The 22,727-nt window shown below is 39.1% G+C and overlaps 1 protein-coding gene across 2 annotated transcripts in view; it reads left to right on the forward strand.

Annotated features, from left to right (window-relative positions):
• Positions 1–22,727, forward strand: part of TRIM44 (tripartite motif containing 44) — a 109,185-nt gene that overhangs the window by 42,366 nt on the left and 44,092 nt on the right. For both annotated transcript variants that reach the window (XM_047690638.1, XM_047690639.1), the window contains 2 exons: positions 4,208–4,447; positions 17,309–17,328. In XM_047690638.1, the coding sequence (XP_047546594.1) occupies positions 4,208–4,447; positions 17,309–17,328 (260 nt within the window). The remainder of the gene's footprint in view (positions 1–4,207; positions 4,448–17,308; positions 17,329–22,727) is intronic.

Below are 22,727 nucleotides of genomic sequence, written 5' to 3' on the forward strand. Positions count from 1 at the left end.
AGCCTGATAGAGATTTGGAAAGCGCTGTCTTGGAGCAAAATGCCAGAATACATACGAGAGGCTGTACAGAAGGCTTAACTTTGAGATTCCCAACCTGAAAGTTTCCATGGACACTGGCATGCTGGGAAGGTACTGTGCTGGTGGGAGTGAAGACAGCTTGTCGCATCTGAAAAAATTGCATTTCCTGCTTTTTTATTTTTCTGTTTTAGAACAGTGGCCATTCAGAAGAGGAAAGGGGGAGTGAAAGTGTACTTCTTGACATTTGGGGAGGTATTTAGAGTCTTCACAAACTATTTCATACAATTCACACTTTTTAAGATCATTTTTGGAATAGCCTCCTTTAAACTTGCAGGGAATTTGGCTAGTAGAACAAGTATTTCTGAACTCTTCAACCAATGTAGACTCAGAGGCTTTTCTTTTGTGTGGCTTCCTGCTCCTGATCCTGTACCATCTTTCTCAGTTCACATCAGCAACACTTTTCTGGAACAAATCTTTCTTAAGGTATGATGCTTTCTAGCTAGTATGCCTTTTTTTGTTGTTGTTTTTAATAATCTGCCTGTAATAGAAAATGAAATAAAACCTTCGTTTCCTGTAAGCCAGCTAGCTAGGAGTTAATGGCTTATAACCCATGTCAAGCACATCGAATGGTGTTGTTTTTAAGTACAAGCTCTTAATTCAAGGTTTTATGTGTTTAATTATGTATGTGTAAAGTGCCAGTCTGTATGACTCTTGGGTCCATCTTAGCTTGGAAATATTAACTACAAGAGCATATAGAAAGTAGCATGGGATGAAACTTAACTCTTCAGATGCACATCCTTTATCCCAAGATACACTTAGGAGGGAATAACATCTCAGTGGGGATAATGACAGAGCTGCCTCTTGACCAAGGAAACGTCTCAATTAAGAAGAAATAAGTTTGAAGGACCTGAAGCAGGCAGAAAGGGATCATGACAGGCAGTATATTGTAGCACAGAGTATGCTGGATTAGACGAAAGGAAAGCTGGCTTCTAAGCTTGACTTTATTATTGCACGTGTGTGTGTGTGTGTGTGTGTGTGTGTGTGTGGCCTATAAAATGGGAGGTTGAACTCAGCTCTAATGAGAACAGTCAGATCTTCACTAGCTAGTTATGACTGTTCACAAATAAGCCACTCAATTTTTCAAATTATAATGTTGTGTTTAGGTAATTTTAGTAAAGTGCTATCTTTAAGTAGTAATGTAAATTTTCATCCTAATGCAATGATAACAAAGATATATCAACTGGCTCATACCCTAGGACTTCAAAGTCCTAGTCATCAACTTAGTCATCAACTTAGGAGCCAGCTTTTCATTTGTGTAGGGGACCCAGGTATTGCAGGGAGATTTTCCTGGAGACCACTACCAGTGCCCAGGCATTACTTCAAGGAGGAGGGAGAAATTTTTCTTTTAACCAGAGTACTTCTACTTTCGGTTCTGTTGTGTTTTAGGGTTCCACATTAAGATTTTGTTTAGGGTAAGTGAAGCTCTGTGGCTCTAAAAGAGCTTAACAGCGCCAGTTTTATTGTTCTGTGATACACCCAGCCTTCTCTTGTCTGCATATGTAGAATTTTCTTTTTACTAACACTGTATGTAGTACAGTCAGGAATATGAGACTGTCACTCTCACCTTTGAGGAGCTGTAGGATAGAGGCCGAAGAAATTCTAAGAAACCTACGCAGAAATGATGTCAGTGGCTCTCAGGTAGCCGGGGCTGATGGAAGGGGTCTGCTGCTCTTGGAGAACCGTGAAGTTTGTAGCGGGATGGAGTTTTGGTGGCAGGGAGGTGAAATGAACCTGAAAGGGAGTTTTGAAAGCCCTTTCACTCCTGCCATTGGTAAGAGTCCATTCTCCAGAGTACTGAACCTACTATGCCAGGTTCCCCAGGGAGTCTGTCCTTTGGCCTCGGAATTTGAATGGAAGCTATGACCCAAAAATGTGTTCTTCCCATTGTGAACTAGGTTGGGGAATATCTTTTTGTTGATTAGTAGAGCACGGGGGTGAAAAGGATACAGGTTTTGGAGAGTAGATTATTCTGGCTTCAGTTCTTATTTGTGGCCTGATCTGTAAGAGATAAACTGTACAAAATAAAGGTTGAAAACCCTGTGTAAAACAAGAAATAGAGAATGATTTTTTTTTTTTTTAAAGCCCCATGATTTAGTCACCTACTGCAGTCTGACCATACCTTTCCTGACTGACGTCAGCTTCTGACCTGAACCACATGTGTGTGTGAGGGCTGGTAAAATAGGTTACGAGTCCATTTTTATTGTGTTCCCCGTTTTCAGTCACTTGCAACTGTTAAAGAGATTTTCTTGGGCATTCAGAAAAGTTCATCTCTTAGCTAAAATTTCCTAGGTTTAGTCTCTAAGAGATGGTCTCAGGTCTTTATAATACCCAATTTATTTCAAAGTTGGAGATCCATTCATAAAAGGTCATCATAAAGCATAACAGCCTTGAAATTAACACACTAAAAATAAAAAGGAACTACATAAATACAAATCACAGTTCTCAATCTGATACAGATTTGCAGAGACATTAATAACATTTAACACTCCCCCTCCCCTTTTCTTTCACACCAGGGAGAGTACCTGTAGAGAGTATAATGAATTCCTGAGGGCTTATGTCACTTAGTCACTTGATGTGTGAATAGAGACAGGTCCTATGGGCCTTATTTTGTATGGACGTTCTTATGGCAGTGTTACAAAAGCTGCTTAAAGTATCAAGGCTCTTTCAGTTTTTAAGAGGCTAATTAGAAATGGCCCATCGTCCCCTCTTCTGTAGACTTTCTCTTCCTCAGTCTCAGTTTTAGCTCTTCCCAGTTTGGTTTTCCTTCCCGGAGACTGTTCTAGCCTGGAGCACCAGCCTGGGAGCAGGAAGATTGGTGGCCCCTGCATCTTCTACAGGTGTCCTGCCGCTGCATCTCTTCCCTTACCTGTCAAAGAAAGGATTCACCTTAATGACAGCTGCTTTTTCTCTCCGCTCTAAAATTCTCGCATGGCCTTTCTCCTTTTGTCCGCTGCGCCGCCCTTTCCCTTTACCCTGCCGTAGTTACTCACCGTACAGAGTTGTTTGAAAATATTCCTAAAATGCACGTAGTTGGGAAAAAGCATCAGTAAGTGTAGTTACTGGTAGGATACAGAGTTTAGAAGTTCTTATTTTGGTAGTTTCTCACTTTGTTTACCTTATGCCCCAGCCAGATAGAGCCTATAGTCATGTTTTATTTGATCTGCTCAGTGGTTGCTACAAAATAAATCAATAATATATTTTTACTTATAGGGAATAAACATTTTAAGGCTTGACATGATCTAATATTGGTGAATGTAAAAAGAAATGCCTGTTTTCACACATTCTTGAATGTAATTGGTACATCTGTTTTGGAGGCCAGTTTGGCTGTATCAGTCAGTATTTTTAGAGTATGAAATAAATGGACTCAGTGACTCCAGAAGTCTCTAAAAAAAACTCATGCGAATATTAAGAGATGTATCCAAGGATGTTCATTACAATGTTGTTTGTAATAGCAAAAATCTGAAAATATCCTGTATTTCCATTGAGAAGGAAAATATTTAATGTTTATGCTTTATCTTTTTATTTATATATTTATAAATATTCATATTTGTATATATCCAACTCATGTAGACGTTAAAAATAATATAATGAGTGAAGTTGATCTGTATGTACTAACATACTTTAAATAGAAAAGCAAGACCCAGAACCTAATGTTCACTATGACCCATTTATATAAAAACCAACATAACTGTGTACATGTATGTGTATAACTAGAAAGAAAAATGGCTGGAAGGATACATACCAAAATGTTAATAGTAATTACCCTCCAAAGAGAAAAATGGTATCCAGATGGAGAGAGAAGAATTTCATTTTTTATAATCTACATTCACCTATTAAATTGTTAAAAAGTAATTAGGTATTGCTGGTGTAAAAAATGAACAAAAGGAAGAGCAAAAAGGGAAAGATAAGGAATTACTTCCTAAAGACTAAAAAGGCAAAAGGATTACCAAGAAATTCATCAACAGTACTATGGGAACATTGTTTAGAGGATATTCCAAAATTTCTGGACTGCGTAGGAACCTGGTTGGTTTATATTTTGGCCAGGACTGCCTAGCACTTACAGTAGTAGTTCTATCTTCCATTTCTTTGTAAGTCCAACTTATTATCTTTACTTGTTTGTGTTCTGCAGGTAACCCGGGACCAGATGAAGGTGTTCATACAGCAGGAATTTAAGAAAGTTCAGAAAGTGATTGCTGATGAGGAGCAGAAGGCCCTTCATCTGGTGGACATCCAAGAAGCAATGGCCACTGCTCATGTGACTGAGATACTGGCAGACATCCAGTCCCACATGGACAGGTTGATGACTCAGATGGCCCAAGCCAAGGAACAACTTGATACCTCTAATGAATCAGCTGAGCCAAAGGCAGAGGTAAAGGAGAATGCCTACAATTTTTAGTAGCAGGAGAAACAGTAGGAAACTGACTGTTGTGTTTGTTAGCTCTGGAAATTCTCTTTTGTGGTCCCTAAACATGAATGAATTGAAAGCTTAGGGTGTAGGTGGTTAGACTGGTGTGTAAACCAGTGTGGAAGTATTGGCTGCGAGGGCCTGCACCCAGCAACTAGGTCTGGCAAAATATTTGTCTACCATGACTTAAAGGAGTATAGTCAGTAGGGCAAATACTAATCACAGTTAAGGAAGGAAGCCAGAAATTAGAGCCAGAGAAGAAGGCAATTTACAGATTCCAAGTTGTGAAATGAGCCTATAAATAAAGTCATCATAGGGATGAGAACAGGGTGAATGAGAATGTCAGGAAGTGGCACGTAGAGCAGGCCGGAATGAAAGGCTTTGGGCCGGTTCTGTGAGTAGCGAAAAGCTGCCTCGGTCTGGTTCTTATATGTGGAGCCAGCTGCATAAATTGCAGGCATAACTGTTAGATTAAAGGAGGCATGTGGCGCTGGAACGATCAAAAAAGGTGTGAATGAAAGACACCAGGTGAATGTTGAATCACTACAAATATATCTGTATTCATTGTTCTTTCCTAACAGACAAAAAAAAGTCTTACGCATTTTACCAAACAACATTTTCAGGCATTTAGAAAGTAATTCTAAAATAAAATTTAAGATAGCCATTTAAAAAAAATATTATAGAACCTGTATTTCAGCCACTGGGGAAAAGCTTTTTTTCATAAGGTTTCATAGTGTTATGTTGAAAATTCTGGTCAAGCTTATGCCAGAAGGGTAGGCCCTTCTAGAAGAAAACATAGGGGAGTCCTGTGGACTCTCCAGGACTGCTACTGACTCACGGTACTTACTGTTTAGCTAGCAGTCTTGCCTTGGCCCAGGAGAGCCTGGGTGTACAGAATAAATACAGAATAAGTGAGCCAACAGAAGAGCCAGATTATCATTCAGGAGACAGGTATTGTCCAAGCCATCCTGATAGAAAATGTCAGAGACCGTTGGACAGTCATCCAGGGTTCTTGATTAATTTTCATCAGTGGGTGAAAAGAGTTGAATAAGCCTTGTTCTTTTCATTTTATCCTCCGCAGAATTAAGAAAGTATGTGCCTAAATAAGTTTCTAGATAATCAAGAGAGCACTTTATATTCATCATTTCATTTAGCCCTTATATCAGTATTCATTATCTCTGTTTTACAGATGGGATGTTGAGATGCAGAGAACTGCAGAGACCCTGAACTAGTGTCATTTAGTTAGAAAACGGAGCGAGGATTCAGATTGAAGTCTGGGCTATCCCAATGCCTATGTTGTTTTCCCTACTATGTGCAGTATGTCAAGTGTCCATTTGTATATGTGGGAAAAATGACGAGAATCAGTGCCCTAGACAGCTTTGCATTCCTGAGACCTTTGATTTTACTTTTTTTTTTTTTTAAGATTTTTAATTTATTTATCTTTATGGGAAAGAGAGCACGTGTCAGGGGAGGGGACAGAAGGAGAAGCAAACTCCCCACTGAGCAGGGGGTCTGATGTAGTATTTGATCCCAGGACCCTGGGATATGACCCAAGCCAAAGGCAGATGCTTAACTGACTGAGCCACACAGGTGTTCTCCTGAGAACTTTTATAGTGTGGAAGTAGTCACTGTGTGTCTTAAATAAAAAATTCAACCAGAGTTAACTCAAGGGATCAGTGGCATAACTCTGTCCCAAATTCCCCCCAAATCGGAACTCCACATTTATTATTATTAGGTTTTTTCAAAAATAAAGATTTATTTTTGAGAGATAGCCTCCTCTCTTTTATTTTCATTTCAAGTAATGAATTTAGTCCCTCCCCAGTATTTAACCATCCTCTAACCACTTTAGGTGCTCAACTGCACTATGCTTGTTAACTCTGATGGAATTACCCTTAGGGATGCAAAACTGACAAGGCCTAAGGACCAGGCTGTGGACAAAATAAGCTATTAAAAACAAAATATAGCATTCAGCTGGCTAGAGCTTTTACAAAGAGCTGTTCTCATCTAACAGCCTCTCGTTCCAGCTAATCTGGTAATTTATTGATCAGAGAAAATCTCCAGTACCTCTCTTTCACTCAGCAGAGGAATTCTTTTTCTTTCTTTTGCACGTTATGGATTTTTTTTAATCACCTGCATTTCAAACTTGGCCAAAAGATTCTTCCCCCTAACATTTTATTATGAAAATTTTTGAACATATAGCAAAGTTGAAAAGAGTCTACAGATTATACCCATATACTTCCACGTAGATTCTACCATTAACATTTTAATATACTTGAATCAAGATTTATACATAGCCATCTTTCCAGCCTTCCACTCTTCAGTGCATCTTATTTTTTGATGCATTTAAAATCAGACTGCAGCTTCTGATTCTGAACAAGATGAGTAAACATATTTTACTTTATTACTTCTACTAATCACAGCAAAAATTCCTGGACAAAATATTTATTTATTTATTTGTAAAAGATTTTATTTATTAGAAAGGGAAAGAGCATGAGTGGGAGATGGGGCAGAGGGAGAAGCAGACTCCCTGGTGACCTGGAAGCCTGCACAGGGTTCAATCCCGGGACCCTGAGATCATGACCTGAGCCGAAGGCAGATGCCCCCAGGTGCCATCCGAGCCATCCAGGTGCCCCTGGACAAAATATTTAAATCACCTACTAGAAGACTCCCAAAAGTGAGAAAAGATGGTCCTGACCAGGGATCTTGGAATTTGAGGAATTACATGGCAGAGTTCCCTTGGATTTTTCTTGCTTCCTGTATATCCTGGCCTGGGTGCCTTGCAAACTGGAAACTATAATGAGCATGGGCAGAAAGAAAATTTCCAAGAAAAGCCTGCTCTCTGTAGCCAAAGAACTAGGAAAAGGGCAGTTCAGCTATAGAGAAACCTTTTGACCAATCCTGCTTATTCTGGAGACACACACCATGAATACAGCTATACCCCTTCCCAGCACCAGTTGGCTTTGCAGTAGTGGAGCCAATGGGGTGGATACCTATTTTTTTCTTTTTTAAAGACTTTATTTAGTTATTTGACACAGAACACAAGTAGGCAGAGTGGCAGACAGAGGGAGAGGGAGAAGCAGGCTCTTTGTTGAGCAGCGAGCCCAATTCGGGCCTCGATCCCAGGAACCTGGGATCATAACCTGAGCCACAGGCAGCGGCTTAACCAACTGAGCCACCCAGGTGCCCCAGGAAACGTACTTTTTTGTCTTCTTCTGCAGTAACGACTTATCATTCCTTTCCCCTGGAGCCTTTAGGTAAATGTCAGATTTCTGTCATCATCCCTGCCCATCTCAGTAGTCAGTGCTGTCTGTCTCCCTTGGAGCCTAAAGGTAGAACTCTTACTTCTACCCCTTGCCTGCAGTGTCAGGAAGGAAATAGTATCCCTCCCCTTTGGAGACTGTAGATGGAGCTCTAACTCCTCCCTCCCACCCCTACCTTAACTAGGCAATATACCTCCCCAGCTGGGTCAGTGGGTAGAACTTTATCCTTGCACTTTTTCCTATAGTAATGAGTTGGGCCCCTCCTACTCCCCAGCCAGCACTGTGGAGACGGTAGTGTGGAATTTTGTCATCTTAGTGGGGCAGATCAGAATAGCACTGCAGAATCTTTTAAACTAAATTGACATTTGAACCACAATGCACAAAACCTGATCCAGGACATGTATTCTGCTTTCTTCTTCTCCTTCTCCTCCTCCTCCTCCTCCTTCTTCTTCTGTTTTTTAATTCTAATTTTTATTTTTATTTTCATTTCATTTTGTTTATTTTTTTTTTAATTGAAGTATAGCTGACACACAGTGTCTCATTAATGTAATAGGATATGTGTTCTGAATTTAAATAGGTTGACTTCTTGCTGGAATAAAAGATTTAAATAGGAACCAGCTTCTTAAATACTCAGAATGTTCAGGATACAGTCCCAAATCAGTCATTATACCAAGAACCAATAGATCTCAACTCTAATGAGAAAAGACTATCTAATGAGAAGAGATGCCGTCACCAAGAGGACACAGAGTATAGAATTATCAAACAAGGGTTTTAAAGCTACTATTTTGAAAATGACTTAGCAATAACAAACTCTGGAAACCGATGAAAAATAAAAAATCTCAGCAAAGAAATAGGAGATATAAAGAAGGACCAAATGAAAATTTTAGAATTGGAAAATATAATAACTGACATAAAAGATTCACTAGATTGGCTCAGTGGCAAATTGGGGATAAGAGAGGAAAGAATTGGTGAATTTGAAGATAGAGATCCAATCTGAACAACCAAGAAAAAGATTGAAAACAATTGAAATTGAGTCTTAAGGACCTGTTGGACAATAAAGAAAGATCTAACATACATGTCGCCCATGTCTAGTAGGGGAGGAAAAGGATTGCGGTGCTGAAAAAATTGAAGAAATAATGGCTTAAAACTTCTAAAATTTGGTTGAAAGACAAACCTAGAGATTTAAGAAGTTGAGCAAGATAAATTCTAAGAAATCCATACCTAGACATATCAAAATCAAAGTAGTGAAAAGGAAGGACAAAGAAAAAGTCTTGAAAGCAAAGTAGCCAGAGAGAAATGGCACTATTAGCTATGGGGAACAAAAATGCGAATGAATGTAGTATATATGAGATTTGCTCTGTATCTGTTGAAATGATTACATGGGTTTTTTTCATTATTGGATTGTAATGGCTGATTATATTGTAATTTTACAATATTGGATCAGCATGGCATTCTTGAAATAAACTCCCACTTTGTCATTATGTATAATTTGGGTTCAATTCATTAATTTTTTAAAAAAGATTTTTATTTATTTATTTATTTGACAGACAAAGATCACAAGTAGGCAGAGAGAGAGAGAGGAGGAAGCAGGCTCCCCATTGAGCAGAGAGCCCGATGCAGGGCTCGATCCCAGTACCCTGAGACCATGACCTGAGCTGAGGCAGAGGCTTTAACCCACTGAGCCACCCAGACGCCCCTCAATTCATTAATTTTTTATTTTATTTTATTTTATTTTTTAAAGATTTTATTTGAGAGAGAGCAAAGAGACAGAGTGCAGGTGGGGTGGGGGAGGGGAGAGGGAAAAGCAGACTCCCTGCTAAGCAGGGAGCCCACTCCATTCCAGCACCCTGGGATGGTGACCTGAGTCGAAGGTAGGTGTTTAACCAACTGAGCCACGCAAGTGCCCCTCAATTCACTAATTTTTAAAAAAGATTTTTAGGTCTGTGTTCAATGAGGGGTAGTCATCTGTAGGTTTTGTTTGTTTGTTTTTCCTAAGATTTTATTTATTTATTTATTTGACACAGAGAGAGGGAGATAACAAATAGGCAGACAGAGAGGCAGGCAAAGATAGAAGGTGAATCAGGCTCCCTGTTGAGCAGAGAGCCTGATGCCAGGCTCCATCCCAGGGCCCTGAGATCATGACATAAGCCGAAGGCAGGGGCTTAACCCGCTGAGCTACCTGGGCACCCCTGCAGTTTTATATTTTTATAACATCATTGTCAGGTTTTGGTATTAGGGTTAGCTGGCTTCAGAAAACAAGCTGAGAAGTATTCCCTCCTCACCTATTTTCTGGAAGTTTATGTACAATTTGTGTTATTTCTCCCTTAAATATTTGGGAATATTTGCAGCAAAATCATCTGTCCTGGAGTTTATGTGAAAGTTTTTGATAACCAATTTAATTTCTTTAATATAGAGCTATTCAAATTTTGTTTGATCTCATGTTTATTTAAATTTTAATTTGTGTTGTATTTAAGTTGTGTTATTTGTTTAAATTGTATTGTAATTTTCAAAGAATTTGTTGGATTCATTTAAGTTATACTTTTTAGTGTAAAGTTGTTCATACTGTTTTCTTGTGATTTTTTTTTAACTGTAGCATCTAGAATGATAACCTGTCTTTCGTTTCTGATATTGATAATTTGTGACTTTCTCCTTTTTATCCTTGACAGTCTAATTACCATTTTAATTTTGTTAGTGTTAAAGAACTTTTTGATTTGCTAATTTTATTCTTTTCCATTTTGTTTAAATGTGCTCTTCCTTTTTTCTGCTTATTTTGAGTTTACTTGTTCTTTTTTCTAGCTTTGTAGATGTTTGCTTTTACTACTTTTTTATGTCAGCTGTCAAAACTATACTTTTCTCTCTAAACACTGCTTTAGTTGAATCTAAACTTTGGCAATGTTTTATTTTCACTATCATTCAGTTTGAAATATTATTCATTTACTTTGAGATTTTTTCTCTTTACTCATTGATTATTTGTGTCTTGTTTAGTTTCTAAGTACTAGGGATTTTCTTACATGTCGTACTATTGCTCATTTTTAATTTTTTCCATTGTGATCAGAGAACATGTTTTGAATGGTTTCAAGCTTTTAACATTTATTGAGATTTGTTTTATGGCCCAGCATATAGTCTATCTTGGTAAACGTGTATGTGCACCTATTTTATAGTTTGGGATATAGTGTTCTGTTAAATATCAATTGGGTATTCAAATAACTTATATTTTTACTGATTTTTGTGTATAGTTCTGTCAAGTGGTGAGAGGTGTTAAATTTCCAAGGATGTTTAAGGAATTACTTCTCTCTCCATTTAATTTTCTATCAACTTCAGGTGTCTTGAAAGTCTCTTTAAGCAAATACATACTTATGATTGTTATATCTTTCTGATGGAATGACTCTTTAATCATTATGAAAGTCCCTCTTTTTCTCTGATAATACTGTTGGTCTTCATGTCTATTTTATCTAACATTAGTAGAGCCAATCCAGTCTTATGCTTGCTGTTCTCATGGTATGTCCCCATCAGTTTGTTTTTGATCTATCTATTGTTAAAGTGTGTGTCTCTTAGGCAATGTATGGCTGGGTTCTTATAATTTTTTATCCATTCTGATAATCTCTGCCTTTTAATTGAAGTGTGCAGTTCATTAACATTTAATGTTATTAATATGGTTAAATTCAGGTCAGCCATTTTATGATTTGTTTTCTGCTTGTCCTCCTATTTCTGTTCCTCTTGTCTTTTCCTGCCTTCTTTTAGACTTTTGAAAGTTATTTGAATTCCATTTTAATATATTTTTGGCCTCTTAGCTCTATTACTTTGTTCTTAATTCGTAACGATTTCTATGTGGATTGTAACATATGTATTGTAATATATGTAACATATACAATATACATACAAGTCCTTAAGTTTTCTGCCTATTAAAAATTAATACAGTACCACTTCACATAAAATGTAGATACCTTGAGGGGCACCTGGGTGACTCAGTTGGTTAAGCATCTGCCTTCAGGGGTCGAGTCTCATATCGGGCTCCCTGCTCAGCGGGGAGTCTGCTTTTCCCTTCACCCTACTTGTGCTCTCTCTCGCTTGCTCTCTGTCTCTCAAATAAATAAATAAAATCTTTAAAAAATTGTAGATACCTTGAAACTATATAGGCCAATTAACACTCTTTTTATTCCCTTTTATGATATAGTTGTTAAGTAGAAAATCTACATATGCTATAAACACTGTAAGACAGTGATGATTTTAATCAATCATATGCTGCTAAGGAAATAAAGGAAAGTATAATCATAATTTTATATCTGTATATGTATATAGTTTTTAAGCAAGTTTGTGATAATAGTTGCATAACTATCAATTTAAAAGCACTGAATATACACTGAAAATAGGTAATTGTATGGTATTATAAATTTTACCTCAGTAAAGCTGTTAAAAACAAAAATTGTAAATAGTCCACCTGCTGAAGTGCTATTTGCCTTTGATTTATGAAAACCATTTTAAAACCAGTTCATTAACACGTGTTTATTTTAAGAAATCTTTGGTACAGATGAATTTGATTACACTAAGTAGAATCACAGAGCTTCTGGTTGAAGAAGTCCAGAGATTACAAGGTTTCCTGGTCACATTTCTTTTTAAAAATGTGTTTTTAATAAATCTTTTTGGGTCCTCTTAGAGAGTATAGCGTAGAAGAGGAGTTTCAGTACCATTCCCACAGGCCTAATGAGATATGGTCTATTTCCTCTTCAAATAACTAAATAAAGTTATTTCCTTCTTACTTGTTTTGGAATGTTAAAAACTTATAGACAGAGCAGAAAGCAAACACACTAAATTGATTCGGGTATTTTTTTCTTCTTTTTTCTTTTTAGTCTATGTATTTTGTTCTTTTCCCAACTTTTTTTGAGATAAAATAGGCATATATGTAAGTTCAAGGTATACAGTGTGATGATTTTGATATACACATACACTGCAAAATGATTATCACAGTAAGCTTAGTTAATATCTTCATCCTCTCATGCTATTTTTTCTTAACATTATATTTTATATTTTCTTCATATTACCAGAAATTGTCCAGAAACATAATGTATGAATCCCGATCAATGGTGCAAACTTAACTTTTATGTTATTTTAAGTTATTTCCAACTTCCTTACTGCCATTTATTACATTATAGTTCATGCCTTTGTTTATAAGTCATATGTAATTACTAAGTCAAAAGTATGGATGTTTCTTGGTCTTTTGTACATATTTGTAAACTGTCCACAGAATGGTTACATCAGTGTACATTTTCATCACCAGTTTTGACAGTCTCTCATTTTTTTGCCTGAATTTTATAACTTCTTTGCCAAAGTCAGTATTAAAAAGTGGTGTCTTTATTTTTATTTGCATGTCATGATACTTCCATCTTTTGTCTAGTTTTGAGAGAAAAGTACTGAACTATGTGAGATAATTTTTAGGAAAAGTTCAAATGAGCAAATCATTAAAAATGATACATGCAGGGGTGTCTGGGTGGCTCAGTTTTTAAGTGTCTGCCTTCAACTCAGGTCATGATCCCAGGGTTCTGGGATTGAGCCCTGTATTGGGCTCCTTGCCAGCAGAGAGCCCGCTGCTTCTCCAACTCTCCCTGCTTCTATTCCCTTTCTTGCTGTCTCTCTCCGTCAAATAAATAAATAAATGTCTTTAAAGAATGATATGCGCATACCCTAAACAATATATTTTAAACTTGAGATACACATCTGTATATTTCTTTGATTTTCGACTCACGGCCTTTGAGAGTGGGTTTGCTGCTTGGAGTGGAATGTTATTTTTCTGGCATAAACCACATCCCTGCTGCACTGTTTATAAGGTCCAGTTTCAAGATAACATTCGAAGCAAGCTGAATGTGGAATCCTAGACTTTCATACTTTATTTTTTCTAATATTTTGCATGTGTCTCACCTGCATCAAAGTTGACAGCAGTTTTTAAGTAACTCATCTTTATTGAATGCTTTGGAAGCATTCAGCTTAGTTTGGATGGAACCAGTGGTTCCCTCTTGCATTCACTTTTTGTTATTTAGTAAAATGTGTTGTAATAATTACAAACTCAACTGATTTAAACAGCCTTAGGAGCAAAATTATTTGGTTGTGGGTGAACAGACATTTCCACTGGTGGAAGTAGAAACAAGGTGGTGGCAAGGTACTGGAATGTAGCCTGCCAGCCAAGAGCATTGAGGATAATTGATGGAAGGATTTGGGAACATTGCTTAACCTGAGAAGTCATTTAAATAGAAGCAGGTGTTTAGCAAACTTTCAGTTTTAATATTCTCTGAAACTAAGATCCACTTGTAATGGGGGGGGTAGAAATTAATCTTAAGTCCTACTTATATCTTGCCTTCCCTCCTTTCCATTTTTGAATAATTATTAATTATGGGCCTTGTGCTGTGTAAGGTGCACTGAATAAAGAGATTAATGTTACACAGTTTCTCTTCTCAAGGGATTGAAATCCGAAGAGGGAGACACTGTATAGTGCTGTCACTTGGTTTTCTGCTCTAAGTACCAACCCAGTAGTATGATTGTGGAGGACGGAGTAGGATTACTCCACTACACTCAAAACAAGTCTGTCAGTGAGAAAAAATTTCCAAGTGAGGCTTGATCTTCAAGAATAGATAGAAATCAAATAAATAAATAAAAATCTTAAAAAAAAAAAAAAAAGGTGGGGGGGTGCCTGGGTGTCTCAGTTGGTTGAGAGTGCCTTCAACTTGGGTCGTGATCCTAGGGTCCTGGGATTGAATCCCACGTCGGGCTCTCTCCTCAGTGGAGAGCCTGTTTCTGCCTCTTTATCTGCCTGCTGCTCTGCCCACTTGTGCTCCCTCTCTTTCTGTCAAATAAATAAACAAAAATCTTAAAAAAAAAAAAAAAAAAGAATGGATAGGAGTTAGTGTAGGCTTTCAGAGTAGGAAGGAATAGCATGCACACCTTTTACAAGGAAGAGCAATCTTCTGAGTGTCTGATGACCTATTCAGAATTGCCGTGTGTGTCTGTGTGTGTGTCTCTGTGTGTGTTTTCTTTCATTTGTTTATTCATTCCTTCACCAGTGAAACTCTCACCCTAGTCTTCCCCCATGCTTTGTGGTAGTCTTATTGCTTCTGAACAGCCACGTATCTAGAAGCTGCAGAAATGGATGCATTTGAAGCAGTCTTGTATCCCATCTTCTCTGTCCTTCCTCACTCTCCCTAGAGATGTTAGTAATTAATTCAGGGGAAAATACAATAATGAGCACCATTTGTTGAACACTTACAGTATACCAGACATTTGCTTAGTGTTTTACATATTTTCTCATTTATTTTAATCTATATTGCCACCCTTTAAGGTAGGAATTAGGATCTCCATGTGGAGATCAGGAAACTGAACCTTCGAAAAGTTAAGGCAAATGTCAAAAGCTTTACCGTTGGAACTGATGAACGTAAATATGAAGCCATGTTTCGGTATGTCAGAGAGATCATCTCTTAACCCCTGTGCCAAGACACACAGTTGTGAGGACTCACTCTAAAGCACAGGAGAAAGTTTAGGTACTTTTTTTCCTAGATCCTCCTAGACAATTATGTTTGAGTACCCAAAGATAATTGAAAACTTGTGTTGAGGTTTAATTAAGTCACTGATAGTTACGTAACTCATATTAAATTTAAATTATATGAATTTTTTCTTGCTAGATTATAGTTCCCATAAGACATCCACTCGATCAAAATGCAAAGAAAGCTCTCAGCATCCCTCTACCCTCCTTCCACTACCCACCCCACTTCTCTCTCATTAGAGTGTGAATGATTAGCACCCTGACCAGTACTGCAAATCCTGATCGGTCTAGTAAATGCTCTCCTGATCCAACGTCCAGTGTATAATCTGACTTAAATCACCTTTCTGGCTATAGCTGTCCTTATAGGCTTGGGGCCTGGCAATCTACCTTTACCTCAACTGCACTACCAGCGCTCCAACCCACAGCACTGCCGTCTCTGCCATAACCCCTATGCGAGACACACAGACACATCCCCGTCTTCTAGTATCATCAAACTCAAAATTCCTTTAACATAACTTTTTTTTTTTTTTAAATTGCTGTGCATTTGCTCTTGCTAGTCCAGTGCCCTTCCCACTCATCCTCTGTTGCCATCCAGGGACCTGCTTATCCCTCAGGTTCCAAAATAAGAAATCACCTTCTCTGTGAAGTGCTCTCTTCCTCCTTCTCCAGAAGCAACTGTGTTTATCAATTTCCTTCTGACTTTCAAACATTCTGTTTATGTCTTTGGTAGAGCCCTTAACATAATTCATTTTTTATCTCTTTCTGTGTTTCTCCTGCTCCTGAATGGGAGTTCCTAGATTAGGTCATTATCCTTTACCCTTACTGTTCACCTGTAGTAGCTTATGATACTGAATTGTTATAGATAGCGAAACTAAGCTCTATTAAGTGCATCCTATGTCTTAGGCACTGTGCTAGATGTTTGTATGTATTAATTCATTTAATCCTCCTTTCATCCTATGATACAGGGGCTGTTATTACCCCCATTTTACAAAGTAGAAAGTTAATTGAGGCAAAAAAACATGACCAGGGAAACACAGCAAGTGAGTTGATGGAGTCAAGATTTGAACCTAGAGTGTCTGACTCTGGAGTTTATTCTTTATCCCGATAAGAACAATCAAATCGGTTAAGTGCCCTGGGGAATTATCAACAACTAGGAGTTACATTCTCTACTGAGTCCAACCCTGAAAGGCTAAAAAGAAAGGATGTAAAATACCCCATCACCAAATGAAGGAGTGGAATCCCTTGGAAAGGGCTTCAGAATCCTTTGAAAAATTGTGTGTGATCATAAGAAGGGAGTGAAAGGACTCTGGTCTGGTCACTGGTGAAGTTAGGTTCAGAGCACGCAGTACCTGCACAGATAGCCCACACACATTGTTTTTGCAGACGGTGAATGAGAAAAAGCGAAAAACCAGTGTTGGGCAGAAGGATGTTGGAGATCATCAAATTTCAGAGCTCTCCTTTTCTAAAGGAGAAGACCAAGGTTCAGATTAATTAATTAACTTGCCCGAGGGCACATAGCTAATAAATAATAGAGCTTGGACTAGAATCCCAATTTTCTGAGTCCCAGTTCAGTGCCCTTTTTACCACAGTGTGCCCTATATTTGAGTTGCTGTGTTCATGTTTGGAGAGAAAAATGCTAGACCAAGGCAGAAATGAGTCTTTGAAGGAAACAGCTTGATGCTTTTGGAGCTGGTCAGCTTTTGCCCAAGACCTACAGCTATTTTGGGCTCTCAGTTTGCTCAGAACTAAATACTGCCAGCCACCCAAATAAAAAGGCAAGTCTATTATTTAGGCCTCCTAGGTCTGTGCATTCATTTATCTGCTTGCAAGGGCAAATTATCAGTTGATCTCTGCTGGGCATTTCGAGCACAGGATTATATTAGCCCTTGTCTTAGCCCTTGGACATCTGCTGGCTTGTCTCTGTTAAAGTAAATGCACAAGCTTTGCTTTCAGGTTGCGAGAGGAGAGGGAAAAGAAAGAAATCTAAAACTGTCTGTACCACTGTTGATGTCTAATTCTGTTTCTTTCTGCTTCTTTCAGGGTGACGAGGAAGGACCCAGGTAAGATCACATTATTGCTGCTAGTCTGTTCTCAGAATTGAAGTAGAGTGACGTTTGTGGCCTTTTAATGCCCCATGAAATATGGACAACCAAAGAACAACACAGAAAAGGGATCAACATCTTGAGCCAGGGCTTTGAAAATCTTATTTTCTAAGATTCCCATCTCCCTCCCCATCTGTGCCATTTCCTGCCTGTAACCTTCAGAGAAAGGTGGACTGTAAAGTGTGTAATGACGGTAACTTCAGAATACCTTGTTAGGAAGAGTAGGCACTATATTTGAATGTAATTAGGCTATCAGGTGGACTGCCTAGATAAACTTTTGCATTGTTCTTTCTTGATTAGAAATGGATTGCTTTTTTTAAATGGGCTTTAGATCCAATACTCTTTGTTTCTGAGTATAACAACTTTGTGATTGACTGGAGACACTGATACTGTGAATCCTAGGTCATTGGTATTACGTTTCCTAACTTAGTTTAGGGGAAAAAAAGATGCTTCCTTCTGCTTCTGTATCACCACACGAAATTTGGAAGTGTGTTTCATTATTGCCTCAGCCTTGCAGTAAACCTAGAGTTTGGTTTCCTTACCTTTGCTGTCACGCTGCTCAGTGAAAACAGGCTCTAGAACATGCTGCAGCTTTGCCATCCACACAGCCCAGGGGTATTTGTACAAGCACAAAGTAGAATAAAACATCCAGGTGGGTCCTATGTCATGCAGGGTCAAGGACTGTTCTGGTTGGAAGGTGTCGGAGAGTTCATTTAGGCTGCTGCTATTCAAGCTTTAGTTTTAACAGAACTGCCCTCCCCCCCACCTTTTCTTTTTTTTTTTTTTCCAAACGAGCTTTAAGTAGAACTCCAATATGCAAAGTTTTTCTCTGGCTATAGTTTGGGGCCAGATCCATTGGTGAACCTTCTCTCTTCAATACAGTAAATTTTATTGAATTTATTCAATAAATTCTGCAGAATGGTGTTCTGCAGAAACCTAGGGTTCCAGAGAACTCAGTTTGAAAATCACTTATCTAGTTCAAATTTCTCATTGAAAGAAGGTACATGAATTGTCCAAAGTTATCTTACTGGAACCAAAATTCAGTACTCCTTTGGTTTTATTTATAAACCAACAAAGTTTCTTCTGTTTTGTTCTCCGTCCCCACATCCTCTGCCGGTTTCTTAGTGCCAAACATTATCCCACATCTGCATCTCCTGGTGCTTCTCTCCCTTGGGAACTGTGGTTCTCAGCCTAGATCTATCTCCTGTCTACTGTGGCTAAAGCCACAGGCACCCTGCATTAGAACCACAAAGCCTCAGGAAATTTCTCCAAACTCACCTTCCAGCCATTCTCCGAACAGGCTCCCTCTGAGTTGCAGTTCATTTCTTTCCTCCCTCTCTCCTTCCTTCCACTCCCTCCCTTTCTTTTCTTATGACCTACTATGCATCAGGCACTGTGTTATTCACTGGGTATATAGTAATAACTAAGACAGACATTGTACCTATCCCTGTGGGAGAAACAAGCATATCACCAGGACCTTATGCTGTGGGACAGGTGCTATGACTAAGGGAAGTTTAGGTTGCTTTAGGAAGGCTCCCAAGTCAGTCTTGGAGGATAAGGGAAGGCTTACCAGAAAAGGTCATATATTAACAGGGATCTGAAAGATGAGAAGGCAGGCAAAGGAGGAGCAGGGGTAGTGTTGTTCTGGGTAGAGAACAACTTGTGCAAAAGCTCTAGACGAGAGTTGAGGAAGAGAACAATCTAGAACCTTTAGGGACTTATAGGCCTTCTAAAGTGTTTGAGCTCTGTCTTGAGGCACTGGGAAAGCATGAAAGCATTGTAAACTGGAATTAACTGGAGTAGATCTGCATTTTATTTTTATTTTATTTTATTTTATTTTTTTTTAAGATTTTATTTATTTATTTGACACACAGAGAGAGATCACAAGTAGGCAGAGAGGCAGGCAGAGAGAGAGGAGGAAGCAGGCTCCCTGCGGAGCAGAGAGCCCGATGCGGGGCTCGATCCCAGGACCCTGAGATCATGACCTGAGCCGAAGGCAGAGGCTTTAACCCACTGAGCCACCCAGGCGCCCCAGATCTGCATTTTAGAAGTCTCCCCTGCCTTAACTGGAGTAAATTTGCATTTTAGAAGTCTCTCCTGCCTGCCTTAATTGGAAGTAGATCAACACCAGAGTGTGGGAGACTAGTTAAACTAAAGTAGTGATGATGGGAGCCTAAATCCACATCTTTTCTAGTTCTTGACCAGGTTTTTACCGTTTTGCACAGACCTTTGGTTTCGACAGACTCTAAATTATCTCCTTGGCACTCTATCTCTCCTACTCTCTAAACTAGTTCTAGCTCCTTCAAATCCAGGCCCAGCAGAGCCCTAGACCTTCTTCTTCCCCAGAAAGAGCATTCAGACAAGACCAGTGTAATGCAGACATCTTAGCAGATGTTATGTGGCTTGGAGGAACCTGACTGGGATGAACACAGCCATCTGTCTTCATGGTTACATGTCAGAGTCACATTGAGTAGAACAATACAGGGACCTTATGAAGAGATTAGCTTGCTTTAAAGATACTATTTAGTGTAAGATGCTGGTTTTAGAGTTTAATTGCAGATACCTTCATGTCATTTTGACAAGGCAGTCGTGAAGCATAGTTTCTTTACTAGCAACCAAGATGTCAAGCTGTCTCCTTCGAGCTAGGCTATCATGGATGTCAGCAGGGAATCTGTTGGACTGGGCATTGATAGAACCCTCTTTTGGTACAATGAATGACCCCTTTTTTGGTATAATGAGCCCTTTGGTACAATAAAGAGCATGTTCTAATTTGACAGAAGAAAACGGAGTCGAATTTTCTTTCTAAACTTAAAATTTGTATTTGTTGGTTCCATTCGGTTTGTGTTGAACTGCCATTTGGCTCAGTTAATTCCAATTAACACTTCAGGGCAGATTACCTTTGATCTGAAATTCTCTCATTTATGTTATATGTTTTACCATTTCAATAAGCCAAACAGAGTTTTGTTCCAGAGGCTTCTGTATTGCTGACAGTACTGAATGAGAGTTTGATGTGTAAGGGAGATAGAAGGGAAGTGTGAGTGTGCCTGCTCAGGGAATGGGAGAGTGAATCAGGAGACTCTGCGTCCGGGTCTTTCAGATTATTACACCCATGTCTCCCTTGCTGGCATTCTTTCCATTCAGCCACTTGTCCTCCATCTGTTTGGAAGTCCAGGGAGCCTGGGTTCCAGCCACTCCACAGGAAGGAAGGAAAGAACAAAGAGAAATAAATCCCTGTGCTATGGATGCATATTTCTCTGTAGCGGAACTTGTGTCCTCCCTTCCTACCAGCCTCCCTGCCTTCTTTCCTCCACTTGGTTCTGACTCCCCAGCCATTTGACTGAAGCATCCCAATATTGTGCTGTTCGTCATGTCTGTTCCTGTCCCTGAATTTTATTGTGTAGTTGCCCTGCTAATTAATAACAATAAGCGGAGCTATCATTTATTGAAGGTTTACTGTGTACAGTGTTTTATATCTCTTCTCATTTAATCCTCATGTAAAGCTTATGATATAGTCCTTATCCCACTTGTAAAATGAGGAAATTAATGCTCAGAAAGATGAACTTGCCCTAGATCAGAGAGCCAGTAAGTAGCAGAGCTAGGAGTTGAATTTCCTCTGGCTTCAGGGTTCATGCTCTCCACCACCATTTGGACTATCTGCCTTTACCTGCCCACATCCGCTGGCGCATTTCTCTCTGCGATCAGGAAGGAAAGCCAGGAGGATTCACACATAACTCCTCAGAGAATCGCTTTGCTTTTATTCCTCTAACCTGGTGGGAGGTCTTACTTGCTGTGACATTGAATTGCTAGGGCCTCTGTTTTCTGCAAGGTACAGCTCCTCTCCTTAGCCTCTGTCACTATAAAGGGTTAGTTCTTCATCTCACCATCACACAGTGCCGTTTCAGGGTCAGCGGCAAAAGGAGTACTTTCAGACTCCCTGGGGAGTGGACAGCCAAGCCTTCCTTTGACCCTGCAGAATTCTCTGCCTGTTGCCCCTGTGTTTGGTGGTTTACTCTTCAAATCCATGCTACAGTTACATAGACAGTAGGGATTCTCGGAGGGCATGGATGAACAGAAATCCTCATGTGTAGAACATGGATATTAACCACCATGGAGTCATCTTTTAAGAGGGTGTCTTTGAAGCCCAGAGTGATTTTTTTTTTTTTCCAAGCAAAAAAAAAAAAAGCAATTTACACTTTTGGGAGCAATTTTCTGTCTTCTCGGTGCTATTATGGGAGATCTTGCGTTCGCTCCCTCACAGATTGGCTCCTCAACTCCTGCCGGAGCCTGCTGAGAAATAATACATATTCCAAGAGAGGGGGTGGTGTAGGATCTGCTGCCTCAAAGCTGTTTTGTAGTGGGAGGAAGTCAGAGAGGGAAGGACCCTGAAACTCTTGTGCTAAGAGGAAGAAGGAGCAAGATCAATGTTAAATCTTGATTTGCTATTGAGATTTTCTGTGCCTTTTTTTTTTTTAAACTTAGAGGAAGATGGCTTTTTAATAGTAACAACCATATTTGGGACTTCTGTAGAATTTTTTTATCTTCAGAGCTGGCTTTTATTCAGGCAGAAAGCTCCTGCTGAGATCAGTGTGAATCTGACCCATGCTGAGTCTGTGATCAAACAGGCCCTGAGTTCTGAAGGAGTAGGAGCTCAAGGAGAGTCAACAGACCTACCTTCTATTCCTGGTCTCCCTGAGACTGACTGTGTGACCTTGGGCTAGTCATTCAACCTCATTGCCTCTTTGTAAACTGTTTTTATTTCTCTGTGAACACTAGGCTTTCTTTCCCCTGCTCTCCACCCAGTTTTTTTGGCTACCATTGTGCGAAGGAATAGTCTTAGATCCCTTATGGAGTGGAAGGAATCTGCCTGTGATTCTGTAATTTAATAGATTTTTAAAAAATCTTCTCAATTTTGTTTCTTTAAAAATTTTCTTGGGGCTGTATGCTAGGTATTCTCCTGCCCCCCACCAAATAATAACCATATGTTCTTAGATAACCACATTTCTCTTCTTGACAACTTAGTTTGGAAACATAAAAGGAGCTAAGTCAATGATACACTTAGGTTTCTTTTGTTTTCTGATTGCAAATTCCTGGTTTGGTTTTTGCATTGTCTTCATTTCAGAAGTCCTAGCTAGAAGCCAAAGAACAGGGCTCTGATACTTGTGGCATGGAATGGAGATGTCGGGGCTGTTTATTATACAGAAGTGGGATTCCAGCATCTACGTTGGCCTTCAGCCTACAGAATCTCCTGATCACATTTCAGAACCTGTTTCAGAACCTGGGCTGACTTTGTTTATCCCTGCTGATGTCAGTTGTTTATCCTCTTCTCATCTAGACAAGGGATAAGACTATGTTATGCA

Source organism: Lutra lutra, chromosome 10 (genome assembly GCF_902655055.1).
Source record: "Lutra lutra chromosome 10, mLutLut1.2, whole genome shotgun sequence".
Classification (NCBI taxonomy): domain Eukaryota; kingdom Metazoa; phylum Chordata; class Mammalia; order Carnivora; family Mustelidae; genus Lutra; species Lutra lutra.